Consider the following 19,029-nt stretch of genomic DNA (forward strand, 5'->3'; position numbering starts at 1 on the left):
CTTGCTTCTCCCTTGGAAGCCTGACACTCATGTCTCGGGTGTTCAGATTGAACCCCAGAAAGGTGATCTCACAAGTAGGATCTAAAACAGACTTTTCAGGGTGAATAATAAAACCCAACTCTGAAAGCAATGTAGTAGTTGCTTTAACTGCTGCCTCTGATTTCTTAGCAGTTTTGGTTATAATAAGAGTGTCATCTAGATATCCAATTACAATATGGCCTTTCTCCCTGAGCGACGCAAAGACAGGTTTAAGCAGTTTTGTAAAAAGCCTTGGTGCCGAGCTAAGCCCATTGGGTAATGCTTGAAATTGCCATAATTTTCCCTGCCATACAAATCTCAGATATTTTCTAGACTCAGGGTGAATAGGTACCGTGAAATATGCATCTCGAAGGTCGACTGAAGCTAAATAATCATCTTGAGAAATGAGGGGTAGAGCTGCTCTAATATTGTCCATCTTAAAATGGCAATATGAAATGCTTTTGTTCAATTCTGACAGATCTAATATGATCCGCAGGCCGCCATTTTTCTTTGGCCTTGTGAAAATATTCGATATAAATTCCCCTTTTATATGATCACATGATTCTATAACATTTTTCTCCAGCAGTTTATTTATCTCTTCTGTAATCACTGCTGTTTCCTCTGAATTTCTTTTAAACTCATGAAGGGGTTTTTCCCTTCTAGGGGGAAATTTTAGTGGATCAAATTCAAGCTTGTAACCCTGTACAGCTTGTAAAATAAATGAATCAGATGTAAGCTCTCCCCATTTATGAGCATAAAGCTTCAGTCGACCTCCGACTGGAAAATCATAATTCTGTGTAGATCTAGGTAGATTGGAAGTCTTTCCTACCTTGTCAAAATCTGGTAGTTTCTCTACTTTCTGCCCTGCCCTTGGCTGGACTTTCTGAACTGTGGGGCTTGATGTCCCTCCCGAGCTGCTGTCGGTGTGAATGTGTGAGGGACCTGTGGAGCTCTTCTCCTCCACTGGGTTCGCTGGCCTAAAAAAGGTCTTGATGCACTGCCTGGTGAGTCAGAGTAGGATGTCCGCGACGTCCAACCAGCTTCTTTATATCTACGTTCATGCCCTTGGCTTGGATAAGGTCTATATGATGGTTTCGGTTTTTTATAACCACCTTTCATAACTCCAGCTGCCGCTTTATGCTGGTCTTGCAAGTCTTTCACCTGCTTGCCCAGATCATCTCCGAATAGGTACTTTGTTACTGGATTTGTGGGCTTGCAAAGATGAGTAAACTTTGTGTTAAGATCTGGCTTTATCAGTTCTTTGCGGAGGGCATTCATCTCAAAATTAGCATTGCATAACAATGCCAAAACATCCTGTTGTTCAGAGGACATGTTATTTGGATCAAGAAGACTGACGTAAGCCGAGATGCCCCTCGTAAGAGATTTTTGGACCCTCTGAAGTTTGACATCCTTGGTACGGACAGAGGCAGACAAATTGTCCCAAATTGTCTGATTAACTTTCGGAGTGTCAATGACTCTGCAGTTTGACGGGCATGGATATTTGCTGCTGGTCTCATCCAGCACTTTTTCCTCCAAGTGATGGCTCATTAAGTAATTCACAGAGTTAGCCAATTCTTCCTCAAGAGGTTGCCCAATGTCTGATGCTACCGCAAATTTAGCAGCAAAAGCTGGAACTTTTAGTGATTCAGTCATCTCCGTGCAAGACTCCAACTCTGCACTTGTGCTCTCATCTTCAACTTCCATAATTCCCTCTCTATGACTTGCGGTGGAGGCTGTTTCACTGCGACCAAGATCAAAATGTCGCTCTGGCTGTGCATGTCCCATGCCTGCCATATCATCTTGTTTATTGGGAAGAGCCTCCATAAATTGGCAAAGTAAGCCTTCGAGTCTGTCGAGACGATTGTTCACCATTCCAATTTCATCCTTCGACTTAGACGTTTTCGGCCGAGCCGTCGCGACCGCCGAGCGATCGCTAGACTTCTGCACCGCCGGAACTCCCCGGGTGCGCTCCGATCCTGTCGTCCCCTTGGCCGCCGCAGCACGGTCAGCCAGACTCACGTTTTCCAACTCCATACTCGAAATTTCCGCCGCTACGCGGTCGGAATTCTTGTCCTTTTCCTTTTCCACGGCCACGCCTGCGGAACGTTTATCCTTTAAATCCTTCATAATAAGTTTGATTATTCCAAGTTTTAGAATTTCTGCGAAATTCTATGGATTTTTCTACGCTGTGAAAAATCTTTTCCGCTCAATCACAACACGCGCCAACGAATTGACACGCACGTGATCAGCGGGATCTCATATTATTCCCGATGAGACATGTAGTCTCAATCGGAGGCTTACGTAGTAAAATATCAAGTAGGCCCTACAACTGCTCATGTCATTCTACACAAGTTACCTCCCGGAACAGACATAGGTTTGACTACAGGTAAATTACTAACACATATCTTTTAAAAATTTGCTTTCATTTGGATTAATATTAGACTTGTGAAAGATAAATTCCCAGAATCAATTATTTTTCAAATGCTCCCAATTTAAGCATTTTTTTTACTACTTTGTCCTTCATTTCCAGAGCATATCAGGTTGTAAAAACTAAAATTCTGTCACAGGTGCCATACTTACATTTCAATATGCTGTAGGAACGTGGAAGATCACGGTGTAACTGCAGAGGTAATCTGTGAATTCAGGGCAGAAAGAAGAACATTTCTTATTAAGTAGTCTTCTAATATTTTTTTAGGCCCTAGATATATGACATAGTAAATACATAAATTTCTTTAACAAGTCTTTTTAAATGACTTCAAACAAAGAGGGAGCACATGCTTATTTTTAGCAAAAAAAATGCTTCAATGGTTAAAAAAAGGATTTGAATTTTACTTTTGAATGTTTTAAATGTAAAAAACAACCTTTTATGAAAATATTTTTCAATCACATCCCTGCTTCTGTTGATGCATCAGGTCTATCAACTTTTTCAGATACAATCATTGATTTTCATGAATCTGGTGCATGTTTTCATCACCTACATCAACTCTTGAACACTAAAAAAAGACCTTGACCAAGTCCTACTCATTTCACAATAGTTGTATCCATTTATAGCCAAAATAAGTTGAAATCAATTTCATCAGGATTTGCAGCTGTGATCATTGGACCGAGATCTATTTTACATGATGTAATTCACTAGTCAATCCAATTTTTTTTCATTCTTGGAGGACCAAAAATTCAAATAAAATAGGGGTCTACAAAAGAATAAGTGCGGATATGACATTGTCAGCATGCTCACTGCATATTCATGACATGCATAGATCTGAACTGTTTCAGGAAAATAATAAAAACTTTGAAGATGTCATATTCCTTGTCCAATTACTTTGACTATAGAGTTAAATTTTCATTGTTTCCACTTTGTACGTCCGATTTTACTATCTGTTCTTTCAGCTTTGTCCTCTCAGCCTTGTCCTCAAGTAGATCTAGATCTAGCCTACCCCTTAACCGATTAAGTTAAATTATTTGTAGAATAAATCAATTGTTTGTGAAAATATTAACAGTAGGCGCTGATAACCCTGACAAGGCGCTTGTACAATAACTGGGATTGTCCCACAGTCCTAGGATATCCTCATAAACCAAGACAAATTATGTCTTGATAAATTGAGACTGTCCTTGTTTATGGGAACAGTTTTCTTTTTCACTTAGGCCTACCCCTGCAGGACATAGACAGCAATTTTGGGGATTCAGTATCAAAAATAGATTCAGTGACCTCAATTCCCCACCCCCCCCCCCCAGTTAACCGTCTTTTTGCCCCATCATTCAATAACCTTGTTATGAAACCTGATATGTTTACATTGACTAGTGCACTTGACAGGTGAATGAGCTTTCCTAGATTTCTTGTGGAGGAATCTTTGAAAACTGAGTGAGGCAGTCCCTATATGGTTTTTAATTTAGACCTATACTTTTGGCCTTCTTTTCTATTTTTTTGTAAGAAATGTCAAAATAAATTACTTTCAGTACAGTAGATCAAGTGCAGGTCAGAAAATTGGGTTTGTCCCAGTTTAAAGGGATGGTCCGGACTGGAAATTTCATAAAGAGTAAAATTTACAGAAAAAAAAGCTGAACATTTAATCAAAATCGAATAACAAATAACAAAGTTATTGAATTTTAAAGTTTATCAATATTTTGTGAAAATAGTTATATGCACATTGTCATGAATATTCATCAGGTGGGCTGATGTCACCTCTCCACTTTCCTTTTCCTTTTGTGATTACATGAAATCATGTTTCATTTTTTCCACTAGCTCACTGCAACCATCCTGCCTGTGGGGAATCTACAGGTACTATGGTATGCCAATGTTGTACAGAGCACACACTTAAAAAAATCATTAAAATATCACTTTTGAGACCAAAATTACTAATTTCCATAGAGTTGCAATTTATTTTTCATTAGTAACTTGGGAATAATTTTCGTATTCACCAGAGCGCTCAAAAACTTGAATTTTGGGCATATTTTTGTATACACCCTCTATTGGTGGAAAGTAATAAAAAACTAATATGGCAAGAAAATTTTTGTTTTTTAATCTCTTATACCAATTTTTTTTTTATACCAAGGTTTTTTTACCTGACTGCTAAGCATGAATGCCTGCGAGCAAGCAACCAGGGGACCAACGGCTTTCAGGTCCTTTCTGAGGGACCTGGTAATGCACGAGGATAAGTGCCTTACCAAAGGGCACTAGCGCACCACTTGGGAATCCGAAACCCCCGCTCTACTACCGACCGAGCTATCGCGCCTTAATTTAAAGAATCAAATTTACTTTAGAGCCAAGTTGTATGACTAATAGGTGTAATGGAAACTGTCAGTGTAAAAAAATCAAGCATTTGTCCCAACCAAACCAAAGAAAAAGAGAAAATAAGCCAAAGATTGCCACCCTAATTTTGCCACACATGGAGATGTAACTGAGAACAAGGTTATATCATAACCTTGTTCATTGAATGAGTGATTTTTTCATACATCATGTGTAAATGTGCATGATGAAATAAGTTGCGGCAATAAATAACTAAATCAATCAGTTGTCAATCCAATTATTGTTTTAATTCTTGGAAGAAAATGTTTTAATATTAATAAACCTAGACTCTAATTTCATCTAGGGCCTAATGAAATACATAAGTGGGGATATGACATCAGCCCACCTAATGAATATTCATAAGGACATGCCTAGAAGTTCACCGTTTCACCGGAATAATGCAAATTTTTAAAATTCAATAACTTTATTTACTACTAGGCCTATCCGATTTTGATCAAATTTTCAGCATTTTCCTCTATAAATTTTACTCTATTTAGGGCCTACAATGATTTACAGAGATAGCCTGGACCATCCCTTGAAGTTGAACAGATTAAAGTCTTAAGTCAAGACTAACTTTAGTTTTGGTTCTAACTTCTAGTTCTATGCTTATTTTTTTGCTATTTTATCTTCAATTTTTTTTTTTTAGTACATCTCCGAATTTGACAACTTTCCTACATTACCGTGAGAATCTTATTATATTATTAGGGGCCTAACCGTATGATTATTCTTATTGTACTGAAAAAATGCAGAAAGCTGCATATTATTATTATTATTATTAAATGAACACATCAAATTCAAGCACCAATACAGACTTGCAACATGAAACCAACTTGGACAACACAACCACACCCATGACGGGCCACACTCATGGCCATGCGTGTCCCATCAGAAAATTTCGCTCAAGCCTCAATTTCACCCAACCACTCAAACACTCACACTCACAGTGACACTCACAGACACAGTCGCAGAAAACATCCCGATTCCCATCTAACTTGGCTCGGCTAGGGTCTTCTTTAATTTCTAACTACTCCCCTTTGATGCGAAAATGTAATAAGAGTTTTGTAATTAAGCTACTTCCATAAAACATAACCATTTACGAATGAAATAAAATTCCTAAAACTCCCTAAAATCGACGAGGGATGTGCTCACACGTCACTCACCTAGCTCCACCACGTGTAAAATGGCCGTGAAATGGCGCGGTTGATTGGACTTGTATTTCCCGTAGATGGCGCAAATCCATTTTGCTGCATGGGTCGTTTCCGGTTTTTCTCAAACTTCAGTAGATGCAAATTTGAAGAAAAAAAAACTTTTACTTAAAAAGTCAAATTTCCCGAGAAATTGGAATAAAGTGAATAGGTGATAGTACGATCCATGATACCTTTGTAAATTCAGAATGTAGCTGTAATAGGTCAATTATTTTTTGTTTTTTTTCTCACATTAACTTAATTAGTTTTTGTTATTTTCTGTATCAATCTTGCCTTAGGCCTATGTATTGTAGGCCGTTTAAGATATGAAAAAATAAAATTAATGATGCATTTGAATTTGAAAAAAAAAATGAATGGCACATTTACATGGGAAAATTCACATGCTACATGCAGCCACTGCACGTATGTAGTAAGAAGTCCAGACTCCACTGTAACTCTCGGTAACTTATTCAACTTCAATTTGTTTCAGGGGGAGCAGGATAAATCAATCAAACAAATTTTTTATCAAAATGTAAGATTTTTTTTTAATTTTGCTTTATATATTCACAAAACATATTTGACTATCCAGGTTCTACCTCTTTGCAAATGGAGGAGCTATTTTAAACAATCGGTGTTGTATTTCCAAATATTTAAAGCGAAAATTAACAATGTTAGGGGTCCGTAACATGATAAGGGCACAGGCCTTTGCAAGCTCATATAGTTTTCCTGATTCATTATCTGTTTCAATTTTTCCACCGTAGGCCTACACGAGTCTCAGTCTGCTGTTTTTAATATCAAAGTGACACGTTAACTTTGTTTGTTTGTTTTTCTTGCTGTTAGTGTCGTTTTTTTTTTTAATGCTGTGTATAGTGATCTTTTCATTAAAAAGCATGGGAAATCTCAGGGGGGAGAGGGGGGACGCGTCCCCTACCATTTTGAAAGGAGGGGGGCACAATATCAAATGTCCCCCTACTATTTGTGGTCTATTATACATCATTCAAAATGTGTAATAGAAGTGTGCCCCCCCCCCCTTTGAAAGTGATATTATTATTTTTTTTATTGCTTGTCAAAATTTATTTTGGACGAAATGACCTTACATTTTTGGGTCGAACCTTTTTTTTTTTTGCTTGTTAAATTTTCCGGGGGAAATGTGCCCCCTCCCCCTTTGGGGAGAGATTTCCGCCCATTTTAAAAAGAAAAGACTACAAGGGCAATTCTCCTGGAACATACTGTCATTACTGAGGCTTAAAATTTGAAACAGGGCCTATTTCAGTTATTGTTTACGGGGTCGAATTTTATTGTGGTGGCCGGGGTTTCAGGATAGAGAAAATACAATTCTTGAATCATGTTTATTATGCCTACATGTCAATCGCAAGTTATATTCGTCCAAAGTTTGCATTAACTTTCGGAATTTACAGGCATATCCATAAAGGCAAATCGATGCTATATAAACTCGATCGAGACTCACTAATTTCAAAATTGTAGGCCTATACATGCCTACATGTAATGGTTGTAATTCAAAACATCTTTTAAGAGTGATTTATGAGTCCGGTTTCTTGTAAACTTTTGTTTGGTCGTGAAAAAATTGCCAGGGGGAGGGACACTAGCGTACCTACGGGGGGAGCAGGGGGGGCACTCTGCCCCCCCCCCTGACGAGTCAAAACCCATGCAAAAACGTATCTTTGCCCCCCCTGACGGGCTTGAAAAACCTTTTTTTACCTCCCCTGACGAGCTTTAAGACCTTCAATGCCCCCCTCCCTGACGAGCTTGAAGACCTTTTTTTTTTTTTTTTTTTTTTTTTTTTTTTTTGCTTGTCAATTTCTTTCTGGTACAAAATCCTTTATTTGTGATCGAAGACCTTTTTTTTTTGTTTTTTTTTTTGTTTGCTTGTCAAATTATTTTGCTTGTCAAATTTTGTGGCGGACGGTTTTGACCCCCCTGTGAAAAATCCTAGGTACGCCACTGGGGAGGGAGGATCTTACCCCCCCCCCCATGCATCCTCCCATCTGTACGCCAGTGGCGACCAAGGAGCGACTACATATTTTAATAATGAAGGCCTTAATTAGTAGGCAAGACATTATTATTAGGAGACAAGTAGCGTTAGAATTGTGCAAGGGAGGAAAAAAAGTGAAGAGGATAGAAACACTCAGTTCGATTGAGAAAAAATAAGAATAGACCGTCTTACCCCCATGGCTGTGACCGCCTCTGCCTGTGGCGGGGCTGAAACTTTTAAATCTGTATGGGCACTTAAATGGATCAGAGGCGTTTTATGCCTAAATAGGAACCTATCGAAATCCGGTAATTCTTCAAAATTTTCTTGGCTCTATTCTTATGTCAATGTAGGCATTTCATTAATTTGTTAAGGGCCTACGTACCGCCAACGCCTATATTACGCACAACATCTTGGTTTCATATTGGGTCGTACCACTTTAAAATGTATTGCTCTTTTGCTTTCTTTTTACTAGTATTCTACATTTAATGTAGTGCCTATGGTCGTTTATACTCTTTCATATTCGAATGAGTTATTTGTTATGTATGATGGAAAATAAATGAAATGAGAATGAACACAGAATGCTTTTATTTTACACACGATTGGATAAGAAAGTATCAATTTTATTATCAAGGAATTCATAAATAGGCCTTCTTTCCACATACATTACATAAAAAAATACTTAGTTTTGAAAAATTGAAAGAAATCCAACAAAAATTTAAAAAGTTATTATAATATTTCGCTTTTTTTTTAATTTGTGACTTCATGTGAGCAGATGTATCGTGAATTAAAAAAAAAGGAATATCATGAAGCTGTTTTTTTTTTACTGTCGACCCTATAGGGCCTACCTTAAAGGACAAGTCCACCCCAACATAAAGTTGATTGGAATAAAAAGAGAAAAATCCAACAAGTATAACACTGAAAATTTCATCAAAATCGCATGTATAATAAGAAAGTTATGACATTTTAAAATTTCGCTTAATTTCACAAAATAGTTATATGCACATCCTGGTCGGTATGCAAATGAGGGAACTGATGACATCACTCACTCACTATTTCTTTTGTATTTTACTATATGAAATATGAAATATTTTGATTTTCTCATCATTGTCATGTGAAATGAAGTTTCATTCCTCCCTGAACACGTGGAATTCCATTATTTGAACATTTTATGCTACAGGCAAGGAGGTCCTAATCGTCAAATTCGCAAAAATTGAAATATTGTATAATTCAAACAATAAAAAACAAAAGAAATAGTGAGTGAGTGACATCATCGACTCTCTCATTTGGATGTAACTGGCTCGTTCATATAACTATCTTGTTAAAAATAAGCGAAACTTTGAAATGTCATAACTTTCTTATTTTACATCCGATTTTGATGAAATTTTCAGCATTGTGCTTGTCTGATTTTTCTCTATTGATTCAAATCAACATTTTTCTGAGGTGGACTTGACCTTTAAATAGCCCGGCTAGGCCTATATCAACAAACTATTTCACATCCGCTCCTGAAAGAAACAATTTTTAGTCATCATGAACCATTATAAATTTTATATGATAGCATATGGGGCAACTGCTCGTATATAACATGAAAAATGTCATTTTAATTTTTCACACATGTTTAACATGTTTAAGCAAGTGTTAAAAACCTTTACCAACAAAGTTGATTTTTTTAAACATTCGATTCTAGATAAATTAGGCATGATTGTTTAAATTGTCAAACGACTATAGTATTTCAAGCATGCAAGGTTATATGTAAACAGAATTGTATAAATTTTACAGCGTTTTGTCTTTTGAGTCTATGTTGAAATTTGTGGGTGAACTGGGGTGAACTTTTAGGTGAATTCCCTAAATATCACTTGACGTGTGTTAGCTTACTAAACTGTGCATGAAATTAAAACGCCACGTCAGATTTTAGAAAGGACACGTTAGTTTTCTAGAGGCATTCTCTATTTCCTTTATTGATTTTTACTAATTTTTTTCGATGGGGTTGAGTCAGATAGTATGACATCAACTTTTCTTATTGACTAAGTTTACGTGTCACTACAGTTGACCAATGACGGCGGGCCATGTTGCCGGTAGCTGGCCAATCAGCGTTGGCCACGATCAGCTACGCACACGTAAAAATCAACGTGATTCCTCGTAACAGCATCTTTCTATTCATTTTACACACGTGTACTCTAGAAATTGTTAACACACAAGTTATCATTCGTTCTACGTGCAATCAGCTGTTCGTATGCCACTGTGATACTCCGTGAATATATCCGAGATTTTCAGGATTTTTGTCTATTTTTACCGTGTTCTATACTTGAGAAATGTAAGTATACACCAGATTTCAATTTGTATTTATTGGATATCATGTTGTATTACAAAATATGTTGAATTTGATTCAGAATTCAAGCTTCTTGTGCATGTTTAATGAGAAGAACAGGAAGTGCTTTTGACTTGATTGAGAATCAGAATGAGATTGAGAATTGAGATGATCAGTCGGAGAAGTGAGCTGGGAGATTTGAGTCTTGACTGGGAAGAAAGGAGTTCTCAAATCGAATTGATTGCGCTAAAATGTTACTTTATGTTTGCAGTTTCGTGATAACGAAATTGAAGTTTGTTTTAGAAAGTAGTTTAAGCAGATTTCTGTAGCTGTTTTGTGAGAGTGGGTGTGTCCATCGTGACTTTATAATTTGAGTTCGACTGATAAATTTGTCAGGACTCCTGACTTGTTTCACCCCCCCCCCCGTCTAAGCCAAATGGCCCCTATTAGGGGGCCTATATTATAATTCATAAGCCTAATGAGTAATGTAGACATCTAAAAAGGCTCAAACGTTAGGCCCTATTCACAGATTCATGATATGCATCATTTAAATGAGTGATGAATTATAAAATATTACTTAGCCTGAATAGATCTAGACCTAGACGTACTATTAGGCCTATCATTAATTTTTGTTACTAGGCTAAGACTGAGGGAATATAGGCCCTACTGAACAAAGTCATTATGACTCTGTATTCAGTTCCAAATTCTTTCTCTAGGTTGGCCGGATCATGTCCTGGTGGGTCAGCGTCGAACTTGAACAGTTGAACTTCACTGGTTCACTTCTCCAATACTTGTCCAGTCCGTTCTCGAAGCTGTAGACACTGGGTGCATTAAATAATTCATTTGACATTAATGAGACTATTCCATGGTTTTCTCATGTAAAAAGATTTCTTAACGTTTCTCAGTGACCGACACATGTCATGACCTGCAGATGCAAGACATGGATGGACATCTAACTTTTTTACATGAAACTTAAAGTACTACTTCTAACTTAAATTTTATATGAGTTGACAAAAAACAACAATCAATTTTTAACGTTAAGTTAAAATAGCAATGTTAAAGCATTATCGATCTTGGAAATCATTAACTTAGGGTCAAAGTCGGAACTTTAAACTTATTTTTCTCCTGAATGTTTTACAGAAAGAAATAAAATCAAGATGAGGAAACTTGTTTGGTGCATGTGCCTTGTGGCACTCTCTGCGTCTCTCGCAGTTAATGCTGACGAAGATGATGATGCCAAGAAGGAAGTTGGAACTGTCATCGGAATCGACCTGGGCACAACCTATTCATGGTAAGGTTAACGATTGAAATACCCTTAATGAACCACCTGTTAATTTCATTCGTCAGGCAACGGTATGGTTCTGATCAGATTAGGTCTAATTTACCTTACGTACACCAAATCATGCTATCGGCTCCAAAGCTTGTCTGGTTCTGTTTTAAAAGTTTAATGCATTAAATATTGAGTACGGTACCGGTAATTTGATTTGGAATTCGTTTCCTATTTTTTCAGCTTTATAGATTAATATGGCTTATTATTTACGAATGCATTTTCATTTCTTTCCAATTCTTGCTTTACAGTGTGGGTGTGTTCAAGAATGGCCGTGTAGAGATCATTGCCAACGACCAAGGAAACCGAATCACACCTTCATACGTTGCTTTCACCAGTGAAGGCGAGCGTCTCATCGGAGATGCAGCCAAGAATCAGCTGACAAGCAATCCCGAAAATACTGTCTTTGATGCCAAGAGATTGATCGGCAGGAACTGGGATGATAGCTCTGTGCAACATGATCTCAAATACTTCCCTTTCAAGGTGAGCTGAGAACCTACCCCACCCTTCTCTCCCCCCCCCCCCCCCATCCCCAGATGGTGACGTAACATTTGCTTAAATGTCTTGGATGTATTGAAATACATGATAGGGTTGTTTAAGCTTGGCCGGGGTTGGTGGGTCAAGGTAAGGGCTCATGGTTCAAAATATTATAAGGAATAGGGGGCTAAATCATAAAGTCTAGGCTAGTCGGATCTTGCATATTCCCGATGGCATGACATCCAATGAAATTCTTCATAGAATCATTATCGCCAAATGTCGGAGAATAACAAACTTGGTACTGATTGCAGGCATTTTGGGAGGGAGAAACATGCACTTTCCCCTAGCATTGGAACTCAACTGCTTTTACCTGAATCGTTATGACATGACTCCACGTGCCTGTGATAGCTTACCAATATACAACTGTGGCAAAGAATTGTGATCACATAATTGATTTTAATTTGAGGATCAATGCACTTGTAATTTCCACAATTGTGGTTACAAATTTTTTTTTCCCTTTTTTTTTAAATCACTCCAGCTTGAGAACAAGAACAGCAAGCCTCATGTACGTGTCAATATTGGCTCAGACTCCAAGCTCTTTGCTGCAGAGGAGATCAGCGCTATGGTTCTCACCAAAATGAAGGTAAGACAAGTTGGACACTAATACAGATCAGGGTCTTGTTTCATAAAGACTTGTTATACGTATTAACAAATGCACAATATAACAAGTTCACTATAGGCCAATCCATTTGAGTGATTTTGTAAACTGCTATTGGAAACATGTAATATAACAAGTGTTATGATAGGACCCTAGGCTAGAGTAGTTCACATGTATATATGTATGTTTTAGGTAGCACAAAAAAGATGATTGCGGCTAAGCCTAATTGCGGCAGTTGAAAAGAGATTGTGAATACTGCCTCTTTCGTTTTTTGAATGATTAAAATGTTCCTGCTTAAGAAAGGGAATTGTGCCCTAGATGAAGATTGACTTGTAAAAATATAAAGGTCTGTCGTAGTTTATGTATACATAACTGAATTTATCAATCAAACTTATATTTCAGAGATCTAGAAGAGTTAATGATTGAAAGAGGTCTTCAGAACATGAATAATGTTTAGCAAAACTAGGCTCGCAACTTGAGAAAAGTCCATGGATCCATCAGACTTCGAGAATTATATTTCAAAGAGTACATGTATCTTTCAGAGTTCTTCTGAACACAAATAATTGTTCAGTTCAGGCACACTGGAGGGTTTATGAATGTTCTATTCGCCTTTATTCAATGCAGGAAACTGCTGAGGCTTACTTGGGTAGGAAGGTTACCCATGCTGTTGTGACCGTTCCTGCTTACTTCAACGATGCCCAGCGCCAGGCAACCAAAGATGCTGGTGTCATCTCTGGTCTCAACGTTATGAGAATCATCAACGAACCGTGAGTATTTAATTCTTATAATAGTGATTGGATTGATATCGCACCTTTTCCAGAGGACGCAGAGTGCAGTATAAGCATAAAGTGAGTTCAGATTTGTAATAAAGTTGTGTTTCAAGTTACGTTTGAATAGGTAATGTTTTGAAGAGTTGGGAGTTTCTTGATACATGGGGAATGAGGTTAAAAAGAATTGAAGCTAAATGTTGTGTACATTTTTCTGAAGCATTACTGAGAGAAAAGAGGAAGTATCAAAGATATCCATGTATAAACATTTTTTGCTATCAATTTTTGAAGATTTGCTTTATTTTCTGGAAATAAATCTCTCTGTACATAGTTGAAGTGAGTCGCTTGACTTAAATATTGTGCTGAAAAAAAAAGCTGGATAAGAAAGAAAAATGTATCCTATTTTTTAATTTTTTTATTTAATCTCTCACAGTACTGCTGCTGCTATTGCCTATGGTATGGACAAGAAGGAAGGAGAAAAGAACATTCTTGTTTTTGATCTTGGTGGCGGTACCTTTGACGTTTCTCTCCTCACCATCGATAATGGAGTATTTGAAGTTATCTCAACCAATGGAGACACTCATCTTGGTAAGGAAAGCTCATTGATATTTCACAAGTTACCAACTTGGTGAATAAATATCCATGGTTGTATGTCATGAATGTGTTGACCAGTTACACACAACCTCATGCATGAGTGACCTTTTGTGCTATTTAAGATTTCCAAGTATTTTGTGTTTTTATGTACAGTGGAAGAGAATTCTTACATTAATTTCTTGAATTGCAATCTAAGATTTATTATGGGAGATGATATGACACTGCCAATTATTCATAGGGGGGATAAAATGATTCTTGCAGCTTATTTTCTCTAGCAAATTACAAACAAAAGCAATAATTTCATAAAGGTTGCCAGAAAACTTGACATTTTCCACATTTAAAAATCTTTGACCACAGGCGGTGAAGACTTTGACCAGCGCGTGATGGAGCACTTCATCAAGCTTTACAAGAAGAAGAAGGGCAAGGACGTGAGGAAGGACAACAGGGCCGTCCAGAAGCTCCGTCGTGAGGTGGAGAAGGCCAAGAGGGCTCTCAGTTCCCAGCACCAGGCTCGTATCGAGATTGAATCCTTCTACGATGGCGAAGACTTCTCAGAGACTCTCACCCGTGCCAGATTTGAAGAATTGAACATGGTAAGCTATTTTTCGCATGTGCTAATTTTTTTTTCTTAAAAAAAAAAATTAGTGTGATTGGATAGGCCTGGAAGAATTATTTTTCATTGTTTGTGTTTGCACGTCTTAATTTCCAGAAATATAACAAATGAAAAATGGTGTGGCAACCAAATTGTGAATGGAAGAATAAATACTTGGAGAGTTTAACATGCTTACCTAAAGATATGAAATGGAAATATATTTTCTTGAAAATGCAGTAAATCGAAGTTGTGTGTATTCTGGTAATTACAAACGGTATAGTGCTTTATTTATGAAACACGCCATCAGTCCTGTGACTTAGCACACATTTTCTACTCTTCCCTTTTGTCTCTCAGGATCTCTTCCGCTCCACCATGAAGCCAGTCCAACGTGTTCTGGATGATGCCGGTCTAAAGAAGCAGGAAATTCACGAGATTGTACTCGTCGGTGGTTCCACCCGTATCCCCAAGATTCAACAGCTGGTGAAGGAGTTCTTCAACAACAAGGAACCCTCCCGAGGAATCAACCCTGATGAAGCCGTCGCTTACGGTGCCGCAGTTCAAGGTGGTGTGCTGAGCGGAGAAGCAGAGACAAGTAAGTTCACCAACACTTTGGAATGAATATGTAGGGTTACAAGAGATTACCAAATCAGTTTTACACTTTTGATAAATCTGTTAAATTCTCATGTGTTAAAGAAAGAGGGGAGATTTTATGTAAAGAAATGCACTGAGTAATTAATCAGCATGAAAGTTATCTAATGTGCAGGTACTAATCTAAATTTGGCACATGGTGTAATGTCGCCCTCAGTCTATCAAACTCTTCATGCTTTGGCTCGATCATATTAAGTACCTAATGTCTTGAATTACAACTCTTCGACTCTAACACTTGACAAAGAATATCTTATTGTTTCATGAACATTGTATGACGATTGGATTTCACTGCTGGGCAATTCCATAAAATGATCAACCTTTTTGTACGTCCGACCCCAATTTTTCTCAAGTCTGACTTCACTTCATAAAGTGACCAAGACATGGTCCTTTGAGAACATTACAGACTTTCAAAAGAACAAGAAATAAGACACAGAAGATTTCATGAAGTGCCCACATATAGGGGGTCGGACATACATATTTTATGGAATTACCCTGCTTTACTTAAGAATAGAATGTATTTATTAACTGGGGCCCATGACACAGAGCTTAACTATTGAACATATGACCGATTTTCGTGCTTGATTGCATTGGCAAATTCATGCAGTCAGCCTTTGAAATCAATCTATGATCAATGGCTGTATTTTAGTGGTCATACGTAGTGCACTCCTGTGACCCAGTGATCTAATCATCTTGTGTCTCTGTTTTCCTATGAAGGTGACCTTGTTCTTCTTGACGTTAACCCCCTGACCATGGGTATTGAGACCGTTGGAGGCGTCATGACAAAGCTCATCGGCAGGAACACCGTTGTACCCACCAAGAAATCGCAGATCTTCTCCACAGCTGCCGACAACCAGCCAACTGTAACCATCCAGGTCTTTGAAGGTGAGTTCGTTAAGTCGAGAATGTTTCAGGAAGCATAATTTGCTCTGAGCCAATCAGCTGCAAGGATTAGCTTATAAAGTAGCTTATAAAGAGCAAAAAATAACTATTTGTTTCATGAAATATGTCATCATATCACATAATTTCCTTCTATGTGTGGAGGTTTTATCATGAAATATCATCAAAATGCAGAAATGAACAAAAAGAAAGTGAAAGATATCACACTTTGGTACTCTATACCATTATTTATTTGAACCTGTATGGAATATATGAATTATTTGGTGACCCATGGTATAGAGATGTTGGCAATGATACACCACAAATATTAATGCTCCAAAGTCAAAATCCACATGTATTGATTAGATATTTTATTCTCTGCCCTGTGATATATAAGATACCATCAATCTTAACATTGATATCAGTAGTGCATGTGTAGTGAAAAAGAATAGTAATTGATCACATGAATTGTTTCCTTTAGTGTCACAGGGTAAAGAGATCCTGTACTCTATTCAGTAACCATTCTAACAAATTTAACCCCTTTGCTGTTTCTTCAGGTGAAAGAGCCATGACAAAGGATAACCATCTTCTAGGAAAGTTTGATTTGAACGGAATCCCACCTGCACCCCGTGGCGTCCCCCAGATCGAGGTCACCTTCGAGATCGACGTCAACGGCATCCTGAGGGTTAGCGCCGAAGACAAGGGCACCGGCAACAAAGAAAAGATCACCATCACAAACGATCAGAACCGCCTGACGCCAGAGGACATCGAGAGGATGGTGAATGAAGCTGAGAGGTTCGCCGAGGAGGACAAGAAGACGAAGGAAAAGGTGGAGGCAAGGAACGAGCTTGAGAGCTACTCCTACTCGCTAAAAAACCAGGTCAATGACGAAGAAAAGCTCGGTGGTAAATTATCAGATGATGAAAAAGACACCATTATGAGCGCAGTCGATGAGCAAATAGAATGGCTAGATGCAAATCCTGATGCAGATACCGAGGAATACCAAGAGCATAAAAAAGAGCTTGAAGCTGTTGTTAATCCTATAGTTAGTAAATTATATGACGGTGCAGGGGCTCCCCCACCCGGTGGAGACGAAGACGCCGATGAAGAATACGATGAAGATCACGACGAGTTATAGTGTGAGAATAATGACTGTTGTTGCGACAGCTACTAACATCTCATGAACTGTTGCCATAGTGACATTACCAATTATAGTTCAGGGGGAAACCAACTCCCCCTTTTGTTATTTCGGGGACGAAAGGATTGCCGACGACAGATGAAGAATTCAAAGACTTTGCAATCCTTTTGCCTCTGTCATGATATCGGTGTAGAAAATCAATTACTTCTATTTTGATATCATTCTCACATGGCGTTACACTCGCTCTCTATTTTCACCCAAAGACCAAATCATATTTAAAATTAAAACACATGCACATTTCATCAATGTTTTTTGCTTCTTTATAAATACTGAGTGTAAGGCCATGTGAGATTTTTCCTTTTCTGAGCCATTAAATTGTTTTTCCTCTTTATTGTTTAAAAAGAAAGGAGGTGGAAAAGGTGAAATAAGACTACCATTTGAGTCGTTTGAAATTATCACCTATTACAATTTTTGTGTGGTTTAACATCAGCAGTTTTCAAGATTTCCATATTTGAAAACAAATTTATTCATGTCCTCAATGAGAGATTTTAAGCACAGTTATGCAATTCCAATTACAACAAACTGCTTCAAATGTTAGACAATACTTTCTTTACATTGAAACTACAAGTAGGAGGAAACTATTGTTTACTTCATTGGTCAATCTTAAACTACTCTTAATCTGCTATCTTAAGCAATCAGCAGGCACTCAGTCTTGCCGAACCATCTCAATTCCATTCTCCAATATCCAAGTTTTCCCTTATTTCACTTCTATGTTCTTCATGGTGTAGTGTGCCTAAATTAATTTATTCTGCGGGAAATTGATGTGAAGTGGAACTTTTCATTGAAGTGATACAATTAAGTGTTTGTCCATAACCTCCAAAACAGATGTCATAATTTGTAATTTATTATTTTCTTTCTTCGTTCATTTCTTTCTTGTTCATGGTGTGGAGTTTCGGCCAGGCTTAATATTCAATGCCATACATGTACACCTTTGATGTAGAGTATAGTAAAATTTAAAAAAAAAAAAGTTCTGTCTTAAGTTATGTCATAGATGAGATAATATTTTTTGTTTCTTTTGTGACCATATTGTGTAAACACAATGTACATGTACTTGTGATATTTTTACTAGTTTTCTTGAAAAGTTTATCTATGTTTTTGTGTTGCACAATATGAAAATTTTCTATGTCTGGGAATAAATTCATACTTGAGAATATGAAATGTTATCAATTTATAATTTCTCCTGCCTTTCTTGTTTGTTTTGAGTTGAAATTGTCAATATTCATTCAATATGTTTTTACATGCTAGCTGGTCAACTAATAAATTTTAAATCATTTAAAAAGAAAGTGGGTTGAAAGACGTGTCTACGACAATGAGCATAAAAATACATTTGATAGTTTGATTGAAACTATTTCTACTTGACCAGGGGGGGGGGTGTTACACAGACTCAAGGTTGAATAAAAGTTATCAGTGTTAACATGCACATGTTAGTTAACTTGTAATCTCATTGGCTGATACAATGAACTTGATGTGACCAATGATTGGTTATATACCACTCACAACTGGGAATTGAAATGTGATTTAGTCAGGCTCGACCTTTGTGAATCACCCCCTTTTTGTCAGTCTTTAATAGGTCCCTCTTAACTGTAGAGTATCTTGCGTTTCAGTCCAT

At 37.5% G+C, this 19,029-nt stretch overlaps 2 protein-coding genes across 18 annotated transcripts in view; one reads left to right on the forward strand and one right to left on the reverse strand.

Annotated features, from left to right (window-relative positions):
• LOC129277738 (uncharacterized) overlaps positions 1-6,007 on the reverse strand; it is a 40,071-nt gene extending 34,064 nt beyond the window's left edge. For 8 of the 17 annotated variants that reach the window (XR_010295803.1, XR_010295799.1, XR_010295796.1 and 5 more), the window contains exons 1-2: positions 5,962-5,984; positions 2,599-2,651 (exon numbers count right to left, since the gene is read on the reverse strand). Coding sequence is in view for 1 of the 17 variants with exons in the window: in XM_064110087.1 (XP_063966157.1) it covers positions 871-2,145 (1,275 nt within the window). In the remaining 16 variants the exon portion in view is untranslated. Of the gene's footprint in view, positions 1-847; positions 2,246-2,598; positions 2,655-5,950 lie in introns of those variants that run through there. The other 9 variants (XR_010295804.1, XR_010295806.1, XR_010295802.1 and 6 more) reach the window with 5 other exon arrangements.
• A 3,743-nt stretch (positions 6,008-9,750) lies between these two features.
• LOC129277250 (endoplasmic reticulum chaperone BiP-like) lies at positions 9,751-18,594 on the forward strand. The gene is made up of 10 exons (XM_064110432.1): positions 9,751-10,289; positions 11,424-11,574; positions 11,862-12,093; positions 12,626-12,730; positions 13,370-13,512; positions 13,946-14,100; positions 14,464-14,699; positions 15,053-15,290; positions 16,061-16,228; positions 16,780-18,594. The coding sequence occupies exons 2-10, from the start codon at positions 11,441-11,443 to the stop codon at positions 17,358-17,360; spliced, it is 1,992 nt and encodes a 663-aa protein (XP_063966502.1). The 5' UTR covers positions 9,751-10,289; positions 11,424-11,440; the 3' UTR covers positions 17,361-18,594.
• The last annotated feature ends 435 nt before the right edge of the window (positions 18,595-19,029 follow it).

Source organism: Lytechinus pictus, chromosome 15 (assembly GCF_037042905.1).
Source record: "Lytechinus pictus isolate F3 Inbred chromosome 15, Lp3.0, whole genome shotgun sequence".
NCBI classification, from domain to species: domain Eukaryota; kingdom Metazoa; phylum Echinodermata; class Echinoidea; order Temnopleuroida; family Toxopneustidae; genus Lytechinus; species Lytechinus pictus.

What these genes read in the sequence shown, in the direction of transcription:
- LOC129277250 (XM_064110432.1), top strand. Translation starts at nt 11,441, where the DNA reads ATGAGGAAACTTGTTTGGTGCATGTGCCTTGTGGCACTCTCTGCGTCT. An exon ending in CTGGGCACAACCTATTCATG is followed by an intron (nt 11,575 to 11,861) that starts GTAAGGTTAACG and finishes CTTGCTTTACAG; the next exon opens with TGTGGGTGTGTTCAAGAATG. An exon ending in ATGAGAATCATCAACGAACC is followed by an intron (nt 13,513 to 13,945) that starts GTGAGTATTTAA and finishes AATCTCTCACAG; the next exon opens with TACTGCTGCTGCTATTGCCT.